The sequence below is a fragment of the Musca autumnalis genome, unplaced genomic scaffold, assembly GCF_047663935.1.
Source record: "Musca autumnalis isolate F117 unplaced genomic scaffold, ASM4766393v1 scaffold_241, whole genome shotgun sequence".
Taxonomy (NCBI): domain Eukaryota; kingdom Metazoa; phylum Arthropoda; class Insecta; order Diptera; family Muscidae; genus Musca; species Musca autumnalis.
In genome coordinates, this window is record NW_027411802.1 from 118520 (window position 1) to 141349 (window position 22830).

The 22830-nt window shown below is 39.3% G+C and overlaps 1 protein-coding gene across 1 annotated transcript; it reads right to left on the reverse strand.

Annotated features, from left to right (window-relative positions):
- Positions 1–212: 212 nt before the first annotated feature.
- LOC141396326 (uncharacterized) lies at positions 213–22037 on the reverse strand. The gene is made up of 2 exons (XM_073971699.1): positions 18945–22037; positions 213–383 (listed from the first exon to the last, which is right to left on the reverse strand). Exons 1-2 carry the CDS (start codon positions 22035–22037, stop codon positions 213–215), a joined length of 3264 nt encoding a protein of 1087 aa, XP_073827800.1.
- Between the last annotated feature and the right edge of the window lie 793 nt (positions 22038–22830).

A 22830-nucleotide genomic window follows, 5' to 3' on the forward strand; every position in this document is an offset into this window, starting at 1 on the left:
AATTGAATATTGGGTTCCTCGATTGAAAAGTCTGATTCGTTCGGTAATTAATCGGTGCAGAATTTGCATTTTAGAAAATAAGCGTTCTAGAAGTCAAGTTATGGCTGCGCTTCCACCGGAACGAACCGAAATTAATAGGCCTTTTACTACAACTGTTGTAGATTTCGCTGGGCCTTTTGATGTCAAATCCTTCACTGGTCGTGCCTGTAGAATTACCAAAGGGTACGTTTGCGTTTTCGTGTGTTTCTCGACGAAAGCGATTCATTTGGAAGCAGTATCAGATTTATCGACTGCAAACTTTCTAGCAGCATTTCATCGATTTGTTGCTCGTCGTGGTTGTCCTCGGTCCGTATTTTCGGACAATGGTACGAATTTTGTCGGGGCTTCCAGGGAAATAGAAAGAGATTTTAGGTCGTTTCTTCGAGAATGCTCAGGAACTGTTTCTTCAAATTATGCAGTTCAAGGCCTATCGTGGCAATTTATTCCAGCTGGGGCTCCACACATGGGTGGACTCTGGGAAGCTGGAGTAAAAAGTTTCAAATTGCATTTTCGAAAGCAGGCTCGTACTCTCCGCTACACTTTCGAAGAGTTGGCTACGGTCTTAGCGAGAATCGAAGCTTGTCTGAATTCTCGACCGCTTTGTCCTATGTCAGATAGTTCTACTGACATCGTTGCCTTGACTCCAGGACACTTCTTGATCGGTGCCCCTTTGCTCGGTCCTCCAGAACCCCTAATAACTGAACAGCCCTTGTCAATAGTAAACAGGTTTCGAAAAGTTCAGGCTTTGGTTCATCAATTTTGTTTGAGATGGAAGGAGGAGTATTTAAAAAGTCTTCACATGCGGTATAAATGGAAATTTCCGCAGCGTGACTTGCAAATAGATGATATCGTCGTGATTAGGCACGAAACTCTTCCTCCAACGTCGTGGAAACTAGGTAGGGTCGAAAACGTATTTCCAGGCCCCGATGGTCATGTTCGCGTCGCCGACGTTCGTATCGAGAATGGCGTTGTAAGGCGGCCTATAACTAAATTGGTCGTTTTGACCGAATAAATTTCGATCTCTTTAACATCGCTTTCTTCTTTAGTAATATGGACAAAATGTCATTCTTCGCTGATGGACTGAAGGACTATGACCAATTAATTGCTGAAATTGATCGCGCCACGGGTTCCTCTGATGCCGTTTCTGCTGCCTCCATCGTATCGGGCCCCACTGAATCAGAAGCGATGGACACGTCGGTGAATAACGCGGCTTCCACCCCTCCGGCGTTGGCATCTCCCTCAAATCCGCCGCCAAAACCTTCAGCTGTCACTGAAGCACCTCCATCAAACTATCATAAGTGTAAACTGTGTGATGGAAGGCACCCACTGCGATTCTGCGACAAATTTTTGGAGTGCACCTTGGAGAAACGGCTCAGGGTAGTTATTTCGCACGGCTTTTGTAGCCGCTGTCTGGCGCACAGTCACTTGGCAAAAGATTGTCGCAGCCGAAGTAGTTGTCGCGTCTGTGACGGAAAACACCACACCCTGCTCCACGACGGTCCGAAGAACATTAAAAGTCAGTCCGAGTCTGCCAGTAAACGTCCTGCTAACAAGCGTCGTCCGACCAAAAAGCCCAAGGTCCGTCCGCAACATCAGTCCGATGCCTGTCCGTCCGTAACGGTCACTCAATCGACAAGCTCCAATGCGGTTGCATTGAGCAGTCTCCCTTTAGTGGGAGTAATCTCTCTCCCCCAGTGTTGTGGTCCGTTTATCTACTCCCACTTCCAGTGTCCTTGTCCGAGCGATCATAGATCAGTGTGCTAGACAGAGTCAGGTGTGTACATCCTTAGTACATGACTTGCGACTACCCTGCTCGCAAATAGATGGGACTGCGTACAGTCGTTTCTCCATCATATCGACGTATGATCCATCACAATCGGTGACAGTGACGGCTCGAGTGAGCGACCTGACTCAGGTCTCTACGCCTGCAGAAGCGATTCCGGAGAGGGTTAGGGAGACCTACCTTGGGTTGCCTCTCGCTGATCCACATTTCTATGTTGTTGGTCGTGTGGGTTTGTTGCTGGGGCCCGAGTTGTATACGAAGGTGATGACGAGCCGCGTTCAGGTCTTTCCTGGAATGCCGATGGCCCAGTACTCCATATTTGGTTGGGTACTCTCTGGGGTATATACAAATTAAAGGTTCCCTAATGATCCTTTAGTGCTGGGTCCCTAATGGCCCAGCATAAGAATGCTCCCTAATGACCATTCTAATTTGTATATGGCCCAGTCGTCAAATGGTCCCTAATGACCATACCAATAGATGTATATATAATATATAAGGCTGGGTCCCTAATGGCCCAGCCGACCAAATGGTCCCTAATGGCCATTTTTATCGCGGGGTCCCTAATGGCCCGGGGTCCCTAATGGCCCATCGTTTAGTTTTAAGTGTTTTTTGAAAAAATGAATTAAAAAAAAAAAATTAAATTAAAAAACAAAAAAAATGTTTGTTATTTGTACATATATATTTCGTTTCAACATTCTCATGATGTTGAAAGGTGGCCGCCAAATGTTTAAGTTAGAATGTTTCTTTGCATTATTATTGTTAATCTACAACGGTCAATCTTTGGTGACCTACATTATGGTTAAAATCTGCATACTCCACAATATTACATCCTTGTAACATAGAAAATGCAGATTTTAACTATAATTGTTTCGTTAAGTTTTTTGACATTTCCCCACCTCTCATCATCTATTTTTACTTTCTATCGGATCGTTGAACGCTATCGAAGCTTTTTTGTAAGCATCTGCAAGATCGTTGCAAATTACAGGTAATATCGTTACCAAAATCTTTTTATTTATTTATTAAATAAAGCGCATTTGACTTCTAGTCAAATACAAATTACAAACATAAAAACTGCCTTTTATTTCTCTCTTTTTTTTTTCTTTTATTTACATCGACGAAAACAATAATAATGACGAATATCACAGCTTCTTCCAAAAACAAACTCCGACTATGAAAGTAGACAATCCCATCTTTACAGTGATGCAAAGTAGGTTGGCGTAGGAGGCCACATTACGGAGATATCACAATAGTCGGCAATACATCCCATTTTTTCGTTTTTTTTTTTTTGTAATCACGCTACAGGTCGCAATTTTGATCGGATCGTCACGAAATTTTGGGGGTTAATGGGGATCCTACAGAGAAAGAAGCCTATTGATTTTGGTGATGGTCGGATAATATTCAGGGGTCGGAATGGGAAAAAACTTATTTGGAGAAAAAGTCAACGTTTTACTTCAAAGCGAATATCTTCGCTTCTAAAAGGGGTATATCAAAATCAAAACCTGCTGATGAAAGTGGAAAATATCATCTTTACAACGATGTGAAGTAGGTTGTCATAAGTGGTCAAACAACAGAGATATCGCAATAGTCGGTAATGCATCCCTTTTTCCATTTTTGTGCAATCACACTACGAAATTTTGATCGGATCCTCACGAAATTTTGGGGCTTGATGGGGGTCTAACAGAGAAAGAAGCCTATTGATGGTTGGCATACATCCCAATTTTCCATTTTTTATTTGGGTTGTACTGTCAATGCACTTAAATGCGTTTCAAAAAAATTGACCTGTGTTAATGAAGACATTCAGAGCAAAGGCGCTAAGCTATCCCAATTTTAATATTTTGAATTTTATTAGTCATAAGCTTATGAACAGGGGTAATGGTGTAGGGTATCACATAGTCGGCCCCGACCCGACTATAGCCTTGGCTCACTTGTTATACCCTACACCACTATGTGGGGAGGGTATTATAAGTTGGTTTTGCCCAAAAAGTTTGTAACGCATCGAAATAATGGTCGTAGACCCATACTTATATATACCAAAATGAATGTCTCGACGAGCTGAGTCGATCTGGCTATGTGTGTCCGTCCGTCAGTCCGTCCGTCAGTCCGTCCGTCCGTCCGTCTGTCCGTCTGTCCATCTAAACCTTGTAATCACGCTACAGGTCGCAATTTTGATCGGATCGTCACGAAATTTTGGATGTTGATGGGGGTCCCGGAGGGGAAGAAGCCTATTGATTTTGGTGATGGTCGGATAATATTTAGGGGTCGGAATAGGCAAAAAACTTATGTGGATAAAAAGACAACGTTTTTTTCCAAAGCGAATATCTCGGCTTCTATAGGGGGAATACCAAAGGCAAAACCTGACAATAAAAGTAGAAAATATCACATTTCTAATGATGTAAAGTAGGTTCTCGTAGGTGATCAAACAACGAAGATATCACAATAGTCGCAAATAAAACCCAAATTTTCATTTTTGCAATTTTAATTATAATGACGATTATCACAGCTTTGGTTGAGGACTTTCCAAAAGCAAAGCCTGGCTATGAAAGTAGAAGTTCCCATCTTAATAATGATGTAAACTAGGTCGGCGTAGGTGACCAAATAACGGAGATTTCGCAATAGTCGGTAATACATCCCATTTTTCCACTTTTTTGGAAATCACGCTACAGGTCGCAATTTTGATCGGATCGTCACGAAATTTTGAGGGTTAATGGGGGTCGCACAGATGAAGAAGCCTATTGATTTTGGTGATGGTCGGATAATATTTAAGGGTCGTAATGGGCAAAAAACTTATTTGGAGAAAAAGACAACGTTTTTTTCCTAAGCGAATATCTCAGCTTCAATATGGGGTATACCAAAAGCAGAACCTGGTCATGAAAGTAGAAAATATCGCCTTTCTAATGATGTAAAGTAGGTTCTCGTAGGTGATCAAACAACGAATATATCGCAATAGCCGCTAATACAACCCAACTTTTTATTTTTGCGATTTTAATAATAATGACGAATATCACAGCTTCTTCCAAAAACAAACTCCGACTATGAAAGTAGACAATCCCATCTTTACAGTGATGCAAAGTAGGTTGGCGTAGGTGGCCACATTACGGAGATATCACAATAGTCGGCAATACATCCCATTTTTTCGTTTTATTTTTTTATAATCACGCTACAGGTCGCAATTTTGATCGGATCGTCACGAAATTTTGGGGGTTAATGGGGATCCTACAGAGAAAGAAGCCTATTGATTTTGGTGATGGTCGGATAATATTCAGGGGTCGGAATGGGAAAAAACTTATTTGGAGAAAAAGTCAACGTTTTACTTCAAAGCGAATATCTTCGCTTCTAAAAGGGGTATATCAAAATCAAAACCTGCTGATGAAAGTGGAAAATATCACCTTTACAACGATGTGAAGTAGGTTGTCATAAGTGGTCAAACAACAGAGATATCGCAATAGTCGGTAATGCATCCCTTTTTCCATTTTTGTGCAATCACACTACGAAATTTTGATCGGATCCTCACGAAATTTTGGGGCTTGATGGGGGTCTAACAGAGAAAGAAGCCTATTGATGGTTGGCATACATCCCAATTTTCCATTTTTTATTTGGGTTGTACTGTCAATGCACTTAAATGCGTTTCAAAAAAATTGACCTGTGTTAATGAAGACATTCAGAGCAAAGGCGCTAAGCTATCCCAATTTTAATATTTTGAATTTTATTAGTCATAAGCTTATGAACAGGGGTAATGGTGTAGGGTATCACATAGTCGGCCCCGACCCGACTATAGCCTTGGCTCACTTGTTATACCCTACACCACTATGTGGGGAGGGTATTATAAGTTGGTTTTGCCCAAAAAGTTTGTAACGCATCGAAATAATGGTCGTAGACCCATACTTATATATACCAAAATGAATGTCTCGACGAGCTGAGTCGATCTGGCTATGTGTGTCCGTCCGTCAGTCCGTCCGTCCGTCCGTCTGTCCGTCTGTCCATCTAAACCTTGTAATCACGCTACAGGTCGCAATTTGATCGGATCGTCACGAAATTTTGGATGTTGATGGGGGTCCCGGAGGGGAAGAAGCCTATTGATTTTGGTGATGGTCGGATAATATTTAGGGGTCGGAATAGGCAAAAAACTTATGTGGATAAAAAGACAACGTTTTTTTCCAAAGCGAATATCTCGGCTTCTATAGGGGGAATACCAAAGGCAAAACCTGACAATAAAAGTAGAAAATATCACATTTCTAATGATGTAAAGTAGGTTCTCGTAGGTGATCAAACAACGAAGATATCACAATAGTCGCAAATAAAACCCAAATTTTCATTTTTGCAATTTTAATTATAATGACGATTATCACAGCTTTGGTTGAGGACTTTCCAAAAGCAAAGCCTGGCTATGAAAGTAGAAGATCCCATCTTTATAATGATGTAAACTAGGTCGGCGTAGGTGACCAAATAACGGAGATTTCGCAATAGTCGGTAATACATCCCATTTTTCCACTTTTTTGGAAATCACGCTACAGGTCGCAATTTTGATCGGATCGTCACGAAATTTTGAGGGTTAATGGGGGTCGCACAGATGAAGAAGCCTATTGATTTTGGTGATGGTCGGATAATATTTAAGGGTCGTAATGGGCAAAAAACTTATTTGGAGAAAAAGACAACGTTTTTTTCCTAAGCGAATATCTCAGCTTCAATATGGGGTATACCAAAAGCAGAACCTGGTCATGAAAGTAGAAAATATCGCCTTTCTAATGATGTAAAGTAGGTTCTCGTAGGTGATCAAACAACGAATATATCGCAATAGCCGCTAATACAACCCAACTTTTTATTTTTGCGATTTTAATAATAATGACGAATATCACAGCTTCTTCCAAAAACAAACTCCGACTATGAAAGTAGACAATCCCATCTTTACAGTGATGCAAAGTAGGTTGGCGTAGGTGGCCACATAACGGAGATATCACAATAGTCGGCAATACATCCCATTTTTTCGTTTTTTTTTTTTGTAATCACGCTACAGGTCGCAATTTTTGATCGGATCGTCACGAAATTTTGGGGGTTAATGGGGATCCTACAGAGAAAGAAGCCTATTGATTTTGGTGATGGTCGGATAATATTCAGGGGTCGGAATGGGAAAAAACTTATTTGGAGAAAAAGTCAACGTTTTACTTCAAAGCGAATATCTTCGCTTCTAAAAGGGGTATATCAAAATCAAAACCTGCTGATGAAAGTGGAAAATATCACCTTTACAACGATGTGAAGTAGGTTGTCATAAGTGGTCAAACAACAGAGATATCGCAATAGTCGGTAATGCATCCCTTTTTCCATTTTTGTGCAATCACACTACGAAATTTTGATCGGATCCTCACGAAATTTTGGGGCTTGATGGGGGTCTAACAGAGAAAGAAGCCTATTGATGGTTGGCATACATCCCAATTTTCCATTTTTTATTTGGGTTGTACTGTCAATGCACTTAAATGCGTTTTCAAAAAAATTGGCCTGTGTTAATGAAGACATTCAGAGAGGCCTAGCAGGCGCTAATCCCAATTTTAATATTTTGAATTTTATTAGTCATAAGCTTATGAACAGGGGTAATGGTGTAGGGTATCACATAGTCGGCCCCGACCCGACTATAGCCTTGGCTCACTTGTTTTTTTATTGGAAAACTAAAAAATTTGTCTTTTCTTCATATATACCCTTTCTAGCCTAAAGGCTGAGGGTATAAATATGGCAATTGTGGCAATCCAAAAAAATATTCAATATACAGGCAAATATTGAAAACAATTTTCAAAAAATGTCAAAATACATAGTTGGCCAGTATGGCGTAATTTTACATGTATGAGTATCTAAAAATTTCTCTAGATCTGTTTTGTTTCAACCGAAGTTTTATTCGTTTCTAACTGAAATCGGAGAGTTATTTTCAAATCCGGTCTCGGTTTTTCTCAATCAGCTCTTGTTCTTGAGATGTAGCTCAAAAACTTTTTTACGAGCTTTCCCCAGAATTTCGTTATTTTCGGATACAAACAAATATTTGTTGTGCATTTTTAGGTTATGGCCGAATTATGTGCGCTATGAACTTTATATTATATAGTTGAATACTGGACTAAATAGTAGACACCCTATGCATATCCGGTATACTATATGAAGATCCTATGACTTCCCCCGATGACGTAATTATAACTTAAAATACTCAAAATATGCAATTTTTACAAGGTCGTCTACGTTTTCTATATTTATACCCTACACCACTATGTGGAAAGGGCATTATAAGTTTGTTTTGGTAAAAATTCATGTAACACCGCGAAATATTCGTCGGAGACCCCCAATGTGGTATAACAATCTTCATATCTCGACGAGATAAAGCGATATTGAGATGTGTGTCCGTCCGTCCGTCCGTCTATCCATTATAAATTGTAATCAAACCCCAGGCCGCAATTTTTGCATGGAGGTCGGGTTCAGACCATAATAGACACCTATTGTTATTGGTGATGATCGTGAAATATTTAGCGGGTGAAATGGACCAACAACATAATTTTTATCCGATTTTGTAGCTGCTCTGTAGGTCGCAATAATAGTCCGATCGCCTCGAAATTTTAACTAAAGTAAGAGTAACAAAAGAAGAAGCTTGCAATTTGAGATAGTGATCAGATAATATTTAGAGGGTTAAATGGACCACAACTTTTGTCTGAAAATTTTGAAAATTTGTAATATACAGCTTTTATGGGCAATATTGTTGAAAATTTAACATCGTTGACGCCAAGGTTTACCCCTTTATAACTCGCGAATAGTGGTTGTATATTGTACAATTTAAATGCTTTTGGATAAAATCAAATGTTTTTGGACTTGGCAAAGAATATTGACCTTCAAAGTTGATTTGCGTGGAAGCTGTGCCTATATTTATGTTAAACAAGTGAGCCAAGGCTATAGTCGGGTCGGGGCCGACTATGTAATACCCTACACCACTATCCCCGTTCATAAGCTTTTGACTAATAAAATTCAAAATATTAAAATTGGGATAGCTTAGCGCCTTTGCTCTGAATGTCTTCATTAACACAGGTAAATTTTTTTGAAACGCATTTAAGTGCATCGACAGTACAACCCAAATAAAAAATGGAAGAGTGGGATGTATGCCAACCATCAATAGGCTTCTTTCTCTGTTAGACCCCCATCAACCCCCAAAATTTCGTGAGGATCCGATCAAAATTTCGTAGTGTGATTGCACAAAAATGGAAAAAGGGATACATTACCGACTATTGCGATATCTCTGTTGTTTGACCACCTATGACAACCTACTTCACATCGTTGTAAAGGTGATATTGTCTACTTTCCGTGCCAGGTTTTGCTTTCGATATACCTCCTACAGAAGGGAGATATTAACTTTGAAATAAAACGTTGGTCTTTTTTCCAAATATTTTTTTTTCACATTCCGACCCCAGAATAATATCCGCCCATTATCAAAAATCAAAGGGTTTTTTCCTCTGTGGGACCCCCAATAACACCCAAAATTTCGTGACGATCCAATTAAAATTGCGACCTATAGCGTGATTTCCAAAAAAAGTGGAAAATGGATGTATTACCGACTATTGCGATATCTCCGTTATTTGGATACCTACGCCAACCTGCTTTACATCATTGTAATGATGGGATTTTTTAATTTCATTGTCAGACTTTGCTTTTGGAAGGTCCGAACCAAAGCTGTGATATTCGTCATTATTATTAAAATCGCAAAAATTAAATGTTGTGTTCTATTAGCGGCTTTTGCGATATCTTCGTTGTTTGACCACCTACGACAACCTACGTTGCAAAGGTCATATTTTCTACTTTCATTAGCAGGTTTTGCTTTTGATATACCCCTTTTAGAAGCGGAGATATTCGGTTTGAAATAAAACGTTGACTTTTTCTCCAAATAAGTTTTTTCCCATTCCGACCCCTGAATATTATCCGACCATCACCAAAATCAATAGGCTTCTTTCTCTGTAGGATCCCCATTAACCCCCAAAATTTCGTGACGATCCGATCAAAATTGCGACCTGTAGCGTGATTACAAAAAAAAATTAAAAAATGGGATGTATTGCCGACTATTGTGATATCTCCGTTATGTGGCCACCCACTGTAAAGATGGGATTTTCTACTTTCATAGTCGGACTTTGTTTTTGGAAGATCCCCAACCCAAGCTGTGATATTCGTCATTATTATTAAAATCGCAAAACTAAAAAGTTGGGTTATATTAGCGGCTATTGCGATATATTCGTTGTTTGATCACCTATGAGAACCTACATTTACATCATTAGAAAGGCAATATTTTCTACTTTCATGGCCAGGTTCTGCTTTTGGTATATCCCATATTGAAGCTGAGATATTCGCTTAGGAAAAAAAACGTTGTCTTTTTCTTCAAATAAGTTTTTTGCCCATTACCACCCCTAAATATTATCCGACCATCACCAAAATCAATAGGCTTCTTCATCTGTGTGACCCCCATTAACCCTCAAAGTTTCGTGACGATCCGATCAAAATTGCGACCTGTAGCGTGATTTCCAAAAAAGTGGAAAAATTAGATGTATTACCGACTATTGCGAAATCTCCGTTATTTGGTCACCTACGCCGACCTAGTTTACATCGTTGTAAAGATGGGATCTTCTACTTTCATAGCCGGGCTTTGCTTTTGGAAAGTCCCAACCAAAGCTGTGATAATCGTCATTATAATTAAAATCGCAAAAATGAAAAGTTGGGTTTTATTTGCGACTATTGTGATATCTTCGTTGTTTGATCACCTACGAGAACCTACTTTAATCATTAGAAAGGTGAAATTTTCTACTTTTATGGTCAGGTTTTGCTTTTGGTATACCCCGTATAGAAGCTGAGATATTCGCTTTGAAAAAAACGTTGTCTTTTTATCCACATACGTTTTTTGCCCATTCCGACCCCTAAATATTATCCGACCATCACCAAAATCAATAGGCTTCTTCCCCTCCGGGAACCCCATCATCATCCAAAATTTCGTGACGATCTGATCAAAATTGCGACCTGTAGCGTGATTACAAGGTTTAGATGGACAGACGGACGGACGGACTGACGGATGGACACACATAGCCAGATCGACTCAGCTCGTCGAGACATTCATTTTGGTATATATAAGTATGGGTCTACGACCATTAGGCCAAAACCAACTTATAATACCCTCCCCACATAGTGGTGTAGGGTATAAAAATGGGTTGAAGCCAACGTGACTTTTTTGTTTTCTCTCGATTTGTGATTAAACCACATTTTTCCCGATTTTTCTGTCAAAGTGAAAGTGGAAGCCAACTAAATAGGGATTATCCCACCAATGTAAAACTTTTCAAAATTTGATCTGCGTCTACTATTAAATGATGCTGACATTTTGAAGCCAGATTTTAAGTCTTTTTTGAAATTTTCTTATAATTTCGTTCCGCAAACAGGTTTTTCAAAAAATCAATATATAGGAATGAAGAACTCACGATTCTGATTTATTTGATATATGTGTCGTGAATGTAGCCTACACAGCTTCAGAGAAATCTGTATCCTAATACGAAAATTTTGTGCGAACAAATTTCTAAAAATCATATATTTCGGGTCTAATTTGTACAATTGGCATTCGATTTACTCGTGCTTGATTGCAAATTTTTGATTTTTACGTTGCGGATCTAATAAATCATTACTCGTTAAAATCCATCTACTAAAACGCGAGATAGGAGAAATTCCAAGGTAGGAAAATCACCAAATATTGTTTTTGAAAATATCGCGCATTTTATCGCGTATTCTGTCGGCCGCTTGCATTGCTATGAAAAAGCTAGTGCAGCATCCTCCTTTTTGCGGAAACGGAGATTTAAAAACTTCACTGATAAGGGAACTACATTCATTTTATCCCAAAAATAGTGTGTGATGCTACATCCACGGTTCTTGACTGATTGCCTTGAAATAGGTATATATCGATGCGGATTTTCATGGTGACACTAAAACCGGATGCGGAACGAAATTGTATGAACTTTGCGCAAATTAGCGATGTTTTTATAGGTTTTTTAATGCTAAGATGCAGCCGATGCTACATCTTAGCGTCTAAATTATATTTCGAAAAATATATACAAATTAAAAGATATGGCCTTGCTGTACATGAAAATCACATGCGGACAAAACGATTTTGATAATTACGCCATTTACACATATTTTAATAATGCATATAAGTTAAAGCGGTTTATTTGAACTCTATTTCCGTTTAGGAAGTCTAATGATTTATTTCAACAACCCGATAACTTTCCTCAATGGAAAACCTTCTATGTGAATGTAGATAAAGCAAAATCCGCCAATTTTCTTGTGAGTTTCAAGAAAAATAAAAGTAGTACTCCTATAGAATTTTTCCAATATTTTCAACTCTAGAATGCATGTGAAAACTATTATTCCAAACCAAAATTAGTTTTTTGTAACACAAATATGTGCTTATTTTGGCTATAATATCCTAACTACTATCCCGATGATTATAAGTTTGGTCTTATATGATTCCCCGTGAAGTCTTTCTTTAAAACTGTCACTTTTTGTAATTTTTGACGGGTAAATGGACCTATATTTTCAAAAAATTCGGATTAAATTTAAAATGTTGTACATTTTTTGCAAATTCCGCGAATGCTGAGTAAGATTTTACAAATATTATGCAATCTACTTAATGACGTCACTTCGTGATAACATTTTAGTGACAATTGGGCTCAATAAAATAATTAGCGTTTTTATAATCATTTTTTCTTAAAAGCAGAAGTAAAACCGCGATAACATTTGTCCGCAACAACCAAAAATTTGCTCGCGAGCGGATTTGTACTGGGGAATTTTTTCGTAACCTATGCAATAAAAATCGTTAATGTAGCGCGAAAAGAAAAAAATCAATTTTTTGGAAATGGGATATGAAATAATTGGCAACATTTCCCATATATGTATTCCTGGAAGATACATTCAGACCGCGTAAATAACATTTGGAAGGCCATTTTTTGACCTTTCCATTGATGCCAATTATGTTGATTTACGTGTTAAGATAACAGAGTTACAGCCTAATAAATCCAGTTATTTGTTTGTGTGTCATCAGAAGTACGCTAGAGGTCGTAATTATAGATCAATAGTCACGAGATTTTGTACGATGTAAGAGTTTAGGTCGAAGTACATGCCCACAATTTTGGATGATGATCTCATATTATCTAGTGGGTTAAACGGGCCAGTAATTTTGTATGAAAAATATAAAAATTTGATCCATAGTTTACTTCCTGGAGGGCATATCCCAGCAAAGTAGCCTACGTATGGAAAAAGAAATACTGACCTTTCCTCTGATGCAAATTGCAATAATGTGTCTCTTGGGTAACTAACGGGCTTACTGCCTGATATATAATAGGTTTTGTGTAGAATACAACATTTTCCTCCCATGCTACAACTTGTCTCTATCATGATAAAGAAATTCCCAGCATTATTACAAATTACGTGGAGCCCTAGCATATTAACTGTTCAATTAAAGTTCTATAATCAAAGAAAATTTATGGATGTATCAGAAGTGGCTACAAATGTCAATTTTCCAATTTTGGAACTTTTATTAGAAATATATATTAGAAATATCTATATCTATATATATAAATGAGCTTGGTGATAAGTGATTGACTGACTGACTGACTGACTGACTCATCATTAACGCCCAGCCAAAACGGCTAAAGCTAGGAGCTTGAAATTTTACCAGTGGGTCACTGTTGATGCAAATGTGCGAGATAAGGCCGGGTTTTAGAAAATTCGTCCTGGAACCACAAAAAATAACAACAACAAAAATCCTTATTTTTCATTACTATTACGTACTTATTCACTTAGTTGGCCCTCTGCAAGACATGTGTCAAATTAACAATGCTATAACTTCATGATACCGTAAACGATCACACATAATTTCAAATTTTGTAGTTTACTTCTAGGCGCACTTATTTTTATCGTAAACCACTAAATAATAGAAAGACAAAGACAAACCGATCCTGATTTTGTTTTCACATAACAGGTGTCGCACAGAAGATTTTCATTCGTTAAAATCCAGTTAGAAAAAATGATTACAAAGGATGCATTTGTAAAAATTTTGATTTTCAATTTAAAATTAAAACAAAAATTCTTTCAATAAATAATGTTGGGTTTGTTGAACAAATAAATGAGTTGCTTTTGAAGACAACATTAGGGTAATAAATTCAGAAATCGGCCAGAAATAACAACAACTAAAAACTGTATGGACCTCACTTTTTGGTAATAACTAAATGTTTGCAAATCGATGAAAGTGCAATAAAATTGTGCATATTACCACGATTTATTTGCAATTAAGAATTTTATCGTATATGGAGATGTACAGTCATAACTATTCAATTTTCAATTTCAAAATCTGTAATTTGAAGAAATCGCTAAATAATTAACAAGTGAGCCAAGGCTATAGTCGGGTCGGGGCCGACTATGTGATACCCTACACCATTACCCCTGTTCATAAGCTTATGACTAATAAAATTCAAAATATTAAAATTGGGATAGCTTAGCGCCTTTGCTCTGAATGTCTTCATTAACACAGGTCAATTTTTTTGAAACGCATTTAAGTGCATTGACAGTACAACCCAAATAAAAAATGGAAAATTGGGATGTATGCCAACCATCAATAGGCTTCTTTCTCTGTTAGACCCCCATCAAGCCCCAAAATTTCGTGAGGATCCGATCAAAATTTCGTAGTGTGATTGCACAAAAATGGAAAAAGGGATGCATTACCGACTATTGCGATATCTCTGTTGTTTGACCACTTATGACAACCTACTTCACATCGTTGTAAAGGTGATATTTTCCACTTTCATCAGCAGGTTTTGATTTTGATATACCCCTTTTAGAAGCGAAGATATTCGCTTTGAAGTAAAACGTTGACTTTTTCTCCAAATAAGTTTTTTCCCATTCCGACCCCTGAATATTATCCGACCATCACCAAAATCAATAGGCTTCTTTCTCTGTAGGATCCCCATTAACCCCCAAAATTTCGTGACGATCCGATCAAAATTGCGACCTGTAGCGTGATTACAAAAAAAAAAAAAACGAAAAAATGGGATGTATTGCCGACTATTGTGATATCTCCGTAATGTGGCCTCCTACGCCAACCTACTTTGCATCACTGTAAAGATGGGATTGTCTACTTTCATAGTCGGAGTTTGTTTTTGGAAGAAGCTGTGATATTCGTCATTATTATTGTTTTCGTCGATGTAAATAAAAGAAAAAAAAAAGAGAGAAATAAAAGGCAGTTTTTATGTTTGTAATTTGTATTTGACTAGAAGTCAAATGCGCTTTATTTAATAAATAAATAAAAAGATTTTGGTAACGATATTACCTGTAATTTGCAACGATCTTGCAGATGCTTACAAAAAAGCTTCGATAGCGTTCAACGATCCGATAGAAAGTAAAAATAGATGATGAGAGGTGGGGAAATGTCAAAAAACTTAACGAAACAATTATAGTTAAAATCTGCATTTTCTATGTTACAAGGATGTAATATTGTGGAGTATGCAGATTTTAACCATAATGTAGGTCACCAAAGATTGACCGTTGTAGATTAACAATAATAATGCAAAGAAACATTCTAACTTAAACATTTGGCGGCCACCTTTCAACATCATGAGAATGTTGAAACGAAATATATATGTACAAATAACAAACATTTTTTTTTGTTTTTTAATTTAATTTTTTTTTTTTTAATTCATTTTTTCAAAAAACACTTAAAACTAAACGATGGGCCATTAGGGACCCCGGGCCATTAGGGACCCCGCGATAAAAATGGCCATTAGGGACCATTTGGTCGGCTGGGCCATTAGGGACCCAGCCTTATATATTATATATACATCTATTGGTATGGTCATTAGGGACCATTTGACGACTGGGCCATATACAAATTAGAATGGTCATTAGGGAGCATTCTTATGCTGGGCCATTAGGGACCCAGCACTAAAGGATCATTAGGGAACCTTTAATTTGTATATACCCCAGAGAGTACCCAACCAAATATGGAGTACTGGGCCATCGGCATTCCAGGAAAGACCTGAACGCGGCTCGTCATCACCTTCGTATACAACTCGGGCCCCAGCAACAAACCCACACGACCAACAACATAGAAATGTGGATCAGCGAGAGGCAACCCAAGGTAGGTCTCCCTAACCCTCTCCGGAATCGCTTCTGCAGGCGTAGAGACCTGAGTCAGGTCGCTCACTCGAGCCGTCACTGTCACCGATTGTGATGGATCATACGTCGATATGATGGAGAAACGACTGTACGCAGTCCCATCTATTTGCGAGCAGGGTAGTCGCAAGTCATGTACTAAGGATGTACACACCTGACTCTGTCTAGCACACTGATCTATGATCGCTCGGACAAGGACACTGGAAGTGGGAGTAGATAAACGGACCACAACACTGGGGGAGAGAGATTACTCCCACTAAAGGGAGACTGCTCAATGCAACCGCATTGGAGCTTGTCGATTGAGTGACCGTTACGGACGGACAGGCATCGGACTGATGTTGCGGACGGACCTTGGGCTTTTTGGTCGGACGACGCTTGTTAGCAGGACGTTTACTGGCAGACTCGGACTGACTTTTAATGTTCTTCGGACCGTCGTGGAGCAGGGTGTGGTGTTTTCCGTCACAGACGCGACAACTACTTCGGCTGCGACAATCTTTTGCCAAGTGACTGTGCGCCAGACAGCGGCTACAAAAGCCGTGCGAAATAACTACCCTGAGCCGTTTCTCCAAGGTGCACTCCAAAAATTTGTCGCAGAATCGCAGTGGGTGCCTTCCATCACACAGTTTACACTTATGATAGTTTGATGGAGGTGCTTCAGTGACAGCTGAAGGTTTTGGCGGCGGATTTGAGGGAGATGCCAACGCCGGAGGGGTGGAAGCCGCGTTATTCACCGACGTGTCCATCGCTTCTGATTCAGTGGGGCCCGATACGATGGAGGCAGCAGAAACGGCATCAGAGGAACCCGTGGCGCGATCAATTTCAGCAATTAATTGGTCATAGTCCTTCAGTCCATCAGCGAAGAATGACATTTTGTCCATATTACTAAAGAAGAAAGCGATGTTAAAGAGATCGAAATTTATTCGGTCAAAACGACCAATTTAGTTATAGGCCGCCTTACAACGCCATTCTCGATACGAACGTCGGCGACGCGAACATGACCATCGGGGCCTGGAAATACGTTTTCGACCCTACCTAGTTTCCACGACGTTGGAGGAAGAGTTTCGTGCCTAATCACGACGATATCATCTATTTGCAAGTCACGCTGCGGAAGTTTCCATTTATACCGCATGTGAAGACTTTTTAAATACTCCTCCTTCCATCTCAAACAAAATTGATGAACCAAGGCCTGAACTTTTCGAAACCTGTTTACTATTGACAAGGGCTGTTCAGTTATTAGGGGTTCTGGAGGACCGAGCAAAGGGGCACCGATCAAGAAGTGTCCTGGAGTCAAGGCAACGATGTCAGTAGAACTATCTGACATAGGACAAAGCGGTCGAGAATTCAGACAAGCTTCGATTCTCGCTAAGACCGTAGCCAACTCTTCGAAAGTGTAGCGGAGAGTACGAGCCTGCTTTCGAAAATGCAATTTGAAACTTTTTACTCCAGCTTCCCAGAGTCCACCCATGTGTGGAGCCCCAGCTGGAATAAATTGCCACGATAGGCCTTGAACTGCATAATTTGAAGAAACAGTTCCTGAGCATTCTCGAAGAAACGACCTAAAATCTCTTTCTATTTCCCTGGAAGCCCCGACAAAATTCGTACCATTGTCCGAAAATACGGACCGAGGACAACCACGACGAGCAACAAATCGATGAAATGCTGCTAGAAAGTTTGCAGTCGATAAATCTGATACTGCTTCCAAATGAATCGCTTTCGTCGAGAAACACACGAAAACGCAAACGTACCCTTTGGTAATTCTACAGGCACGACCAGTGAAGGATTTGACATCAAAAGGCCCAGCGAAATCTACAACAGTTGTAGTAAAAGGCCTATTAATTTCGGTTCGTTCCGGTGGAAGCGCAGCCATAACTTGACTTCTAGAACGCTTATTTTCTAAAATGCAAATTCTGCACCGATTAATTACCGAACGAATCAGACTTTTCAATCGAGGAACCCAATATTCAATTCTAAGAATCCTCAACATCAATTGATTTCCTCCATGAACGGAAATCTTGTGGACAAATTCCACTAAAAGCTTTACCAAGCGACAATGATAGGGCAGTATTATCGGATGCCTTTCCGTATACGCAAGAGTAGGTGAGTTAACTAATCTTCCATTCATACGAATTATACCATAATCATCCAAGTAGGGGTTAAGAGGAACCAAAGGACTCTTGCTATTAAGCGGATTTCTTTCTAATAAATCCCTATATTCGTCCGCATAGTACATTTTTTGTGCGAAAATTATCAATCTAGTACGGGCGAAATTGATTTCCGACGAAGCAATAGTGGTGTCGGTGTAAACAAAATTACTTCTATGTCTTGGATGAGTACGATGGAAGAATCTAAATATATACGAGACAACACGAAGAGCTCTACCCAAGCAAGAGAACCTAGCAAGAACGTCCTCAGAGCTCGTAATGAAAGAGGCATGACTTTTCACCGAACGCTTTTCATTATCGGTTTCAAGTGCCGACAGATCACGAATTGACCATTGAGATTTTTGATCACTAAGCCAATGTGGCCCATGCCACCAAAGAGAGGAATTGGCTAGATCAGAAGGAGCCAGACCGCGACTTCCCAAACCAGCGGGATTATCCTCTGATTTAACGTGGTACCAATTGTGATTACCAACGTTTTCTTGGATACGACAAACGCGGTTAGCTACAAACGTAGTCCAAGTCGAAGGAGTTTTTCGTAACCAGGAGAGGACTATAGTTGAGTCCGTCCAACAATAAACCTGACGAAACTCAATATCAATTTCCCGAACTATAGTTTTTAGAAGCTCAGAAGCCAAAACAGCACCACAGAGTTCTAAACGTGGCAGAGAAATTGATTTTATGGGGGCCACCCTAGTTTTACACGATAGTAAATGGACGAAAATATCTCCACTAGGGGACTCAATTCTAATATAAATTACCCCCGCGTATGCTTTTTCCGAGGCATCGGAAAAAACATGGAGTTCAGCCGAACAATCAGGAGTATACTGAACCCATCTGGGAATCCTAACCGAATTAACATCCGTGTAGGAATCTACAAATTTGCGCCAATCGGCATCTGTGGCTGACGAAAGGGAGTCATCCCAACCAATATTGTCCAACCACACCTTTTGCATAACCATTTTAGCAACGACAATAACTGGTCCTAACCAGCCCACAGGATCAAACAATTTTGCTATGGCTGAAAGAACTTCCCGTTTAGTATACGAAGCCTTTTTCGCGATTGGAGCAAACTCAAAGTAAAATGTGTCCAACTGTGCATTCCACCTTATTCCTAACGGCTTAGATCCACTAGATTCTACAAAGGACAATATTTTCTTATCTAGCAAATGATCAGGAGAAATTCCTTCGAGAATCGATCTATTGTTCGCTGTCCACTTCCGAAGTTCGAATTTCGCTGAAGAAAGCGCGGAAACTAATTGATCCCTAGCAGTTATAGCTGTCTCCAGGTCATGTGTTCCCGCCAACACGTCGTCAACGTACATACATTTGCGCAAAATGTGCGCTGCGAGTGGGAAATCGGTCTCGGTGTCTTCTGCCAGTTTTAATAGCGTTCGAATTGCTAAATATGGTGCACAATTTACACCGAAAGTCACCGTATGTAATTCATAGTCTTGGACCGGTTTCGTGGGGGAATCACGGAAGAGAATTCTCTGAAGCGAAGCATGTTTTGGATCGACTCGAATCTGCCTATACATCTGGGTAATGTCCGAATTGAAAACATATTTAAAAATACGCCACCGCAGTATCAACAAGACTAAATCAAGCTGCAAAGTGGGTCCGACATAGAGCAAGTCGTTCAGACTATTCCCGCTAGACGTTTTGAAGGAAGCGTTAAAGACTACCCGAAGTTTAGTGGTCTGTTTATCAGGATTTATGACGGGATGGTGAGGCAAATAGGAAGATAAAGTATCAGTAGAGGAACTGGGGGATACTAACCTCATGTGGTCAAGATCTAAATACTCTTTTAAGACCGCGTCATAAACAACCTTAACGTCCAATTTTCTCAGCAAAGACGATTCATTTCTAAGGTATTGCTTTAAAACGGTTTCACGCGACCTACCCAAGAATTCTTCAGGATTAATGTCAGGTTTAATTGGCAGTGTTACTATATATCTACCGTCCGACATTCTACGCGTGGTTTTTATATAATTTTCTTCACAAAAACGATCAGAAGGAGACATCATATTTCGTTTTGGAGGTTCCTCTAGCTCCCAAAAACGCAAAAGAGTTCTATTAATGTTGTCTTCTTCTATCACGTCAATTTTAGTCGCGAATGTTCGAACCTCGGTCGTGGGAACAGGACTGGTAACTAACCAACCAAACACTGAATTTTGGGCCAGCAAAGTACCAGAAAGAATGGGTCTACAACCATTTAATAAAATCTTCGGATAGAGATCAGCACCTAATAAAAGATCTACGGGTCGAGGATCAAATAAATTGACATCGGCAAGCCGCAAATCAGGTAGCTGTGCTTTTAAATCCGACCTTACAGTAAATGAAGGAATATTTCCCGAAATCAGAGGCAAAACTAACGCTGTCGTTTCCAAAATAACACGGCTATCGAGAGGACTTCCAATTTTCAATGAACAAATTTTTCGAGAGGTGGCCGATACAGTACAATTCACACCTGAAATCGAAGCAGTAGTGGAATGCACAGGAAGTTTTAAACGATTCTGAAGTCGCTCAGACAAGAATGACGACTCAGATGCTGGATCTATAAGCGCCCTAGCCGAATAGGAAACACCATGATGAACAATATTAACCATGGCTGTTCCTAGCAAAACCGATTTGTTTTGTGCTACGTGAAATGACTGACGAGGCAGACATCCAGCCGAGGTGGATGGTAAAGGTTGCTCAGATGAGGCAGAGGGATTGCCCGACCTATTGTTTGTCGCGACTGTATTACCCGGAGCCGAAGTATTTGACTGGGTATCTAGGCGATGTAATAAAGTGTGATGAGGTTGATTACATTTGGAACAACGACGACTACTATCACACTTTTTTACTCCATGGCCTCTACGTAGACAATTCACACACAATTGGAACCGTTTAACTATTTTATACCGTTCCGTAGAGGACTGATTTTGGAATCGCTGACATTCAAATAATCTATGAGCTTTATTTGGACAAAGCACACAACCAGATTTTCTCGACGATTTAGGATCGTTGGAAATACGAGAAGGTTGAGAGGGTGCCGAGGAATCTGCATTAGTATAATGCAATTGCACTTTTTTAGTTGTGCGCTTTGCGTCATTTCCGCGCATGTCGTGAAGACACATGAGCGTTTGGATCCGCTCCGACAAAAACGCATCTAAATCTTTCCACGAAGACAAGGAAGATTTATTTTTCACACTTTGTTCCCATAAGGTTTGTGTGAGCTTAGGAAGCCGTTGCAGGCACATAAACACTATGATCGGATCCCAATTATCCGTCGAAATATCATAAATGGACATTGCCGACAGGCATCCATTTATGCCACGCTGTAACGATTTCAAATTCGAACAAGTTTCACTATCGAGTACCGGAAGAGAGAAAAGGATTTTCAATTGATTGTGTACTATAACACGAGGATTGTCGTAAGTATCCTTCAAAGATTTCCACGCAAGAACAAAACTACTATTAGTTAATGGAAATTTGGAAACTATCTCACGAGCCTCTCCACTAGTCTTCCGAACCAAATAACACAAGCGTTCGACATCGCTAAGCCGAGAAGATTTAATATAGATGGCTGTGAACAAGTCGCGGAATGTGGGCCAAGAATGAAAGTCGCCCTCAAAAACATCCACATCGCACGGTGGAAGTGCTAGGTTATGAACGCTATCACTGGGAATATCATCTAAACCAAGACTCCTAAAAGACAAAGTATTAGGAGGATCAACTTGGGTTCCCACTTCACGTGAAGCCTGAGTAGAAGTACTAAGATTACCTCTCGCTTCTAGTGGACTAGCAACCGATTGTTGCGCTAAAGAGACAATCGATTGTTGCGCTAAAGAGGCAACCGAATCGTTCATCGTCGAATTCAACGAATGTCTATGCGACCTTTTTAGTTTACCTATCTGACTTCGTATAGCAGACAAACATCTCAAGTAAGTCTGATAAGCTACATCATACTTATTGTCAACCGATTCAATATCCTCCTTTTTCGTATCACCGGAAGACATCACAAAATCAAGACACTTTTCAAACATCTCCTGTGTCTTTACCCATAACTTTTGAATTTCTTCTTTACGGACTTCTAACCCATATTCGTCTATCTCTTCAGGCTTAAGAGCACTGTAATGAGACTCGAATGTTACTATAGCGTCCGATGCTCTGATAAAAAGATACAATGGAGTGACTGACATTTTGAATTATCAAAAAAAAAAATTCAACTAAAGTCCGAAAAAATCACTCAAAAGAAAGTTCAAAAGCGAAAGAAGCACAAAAATCGCTAAACTGCCAAAAATATTTTGAAATTCGTACTGAATTTCCAAAAATCAACTTCAAAACTCACTATAGAGTCACGAAAATACCCGAAAATGAAATAAAATCTCAAAAACAGGAAACAATTTTCACAAGAAAGCTGTTTAGAAATACTCAATTAGTATCTAAACACACGAGCTTTCAGAAATTCCACCAAAAAAATGCAGAAAATATCAAAAAATCCACAAAGTTTCGGCAAAAAAGTTAAAAAACACCAAAAAAATTCAGAAAATTTCAAGAAAACTTCGAAAAAATCGAATAAAAATTGACCAGGATGGAATAAATCAAAATATATATATAAAAGATCAAAATATATATATAAGAAATTAAAAATATATATAT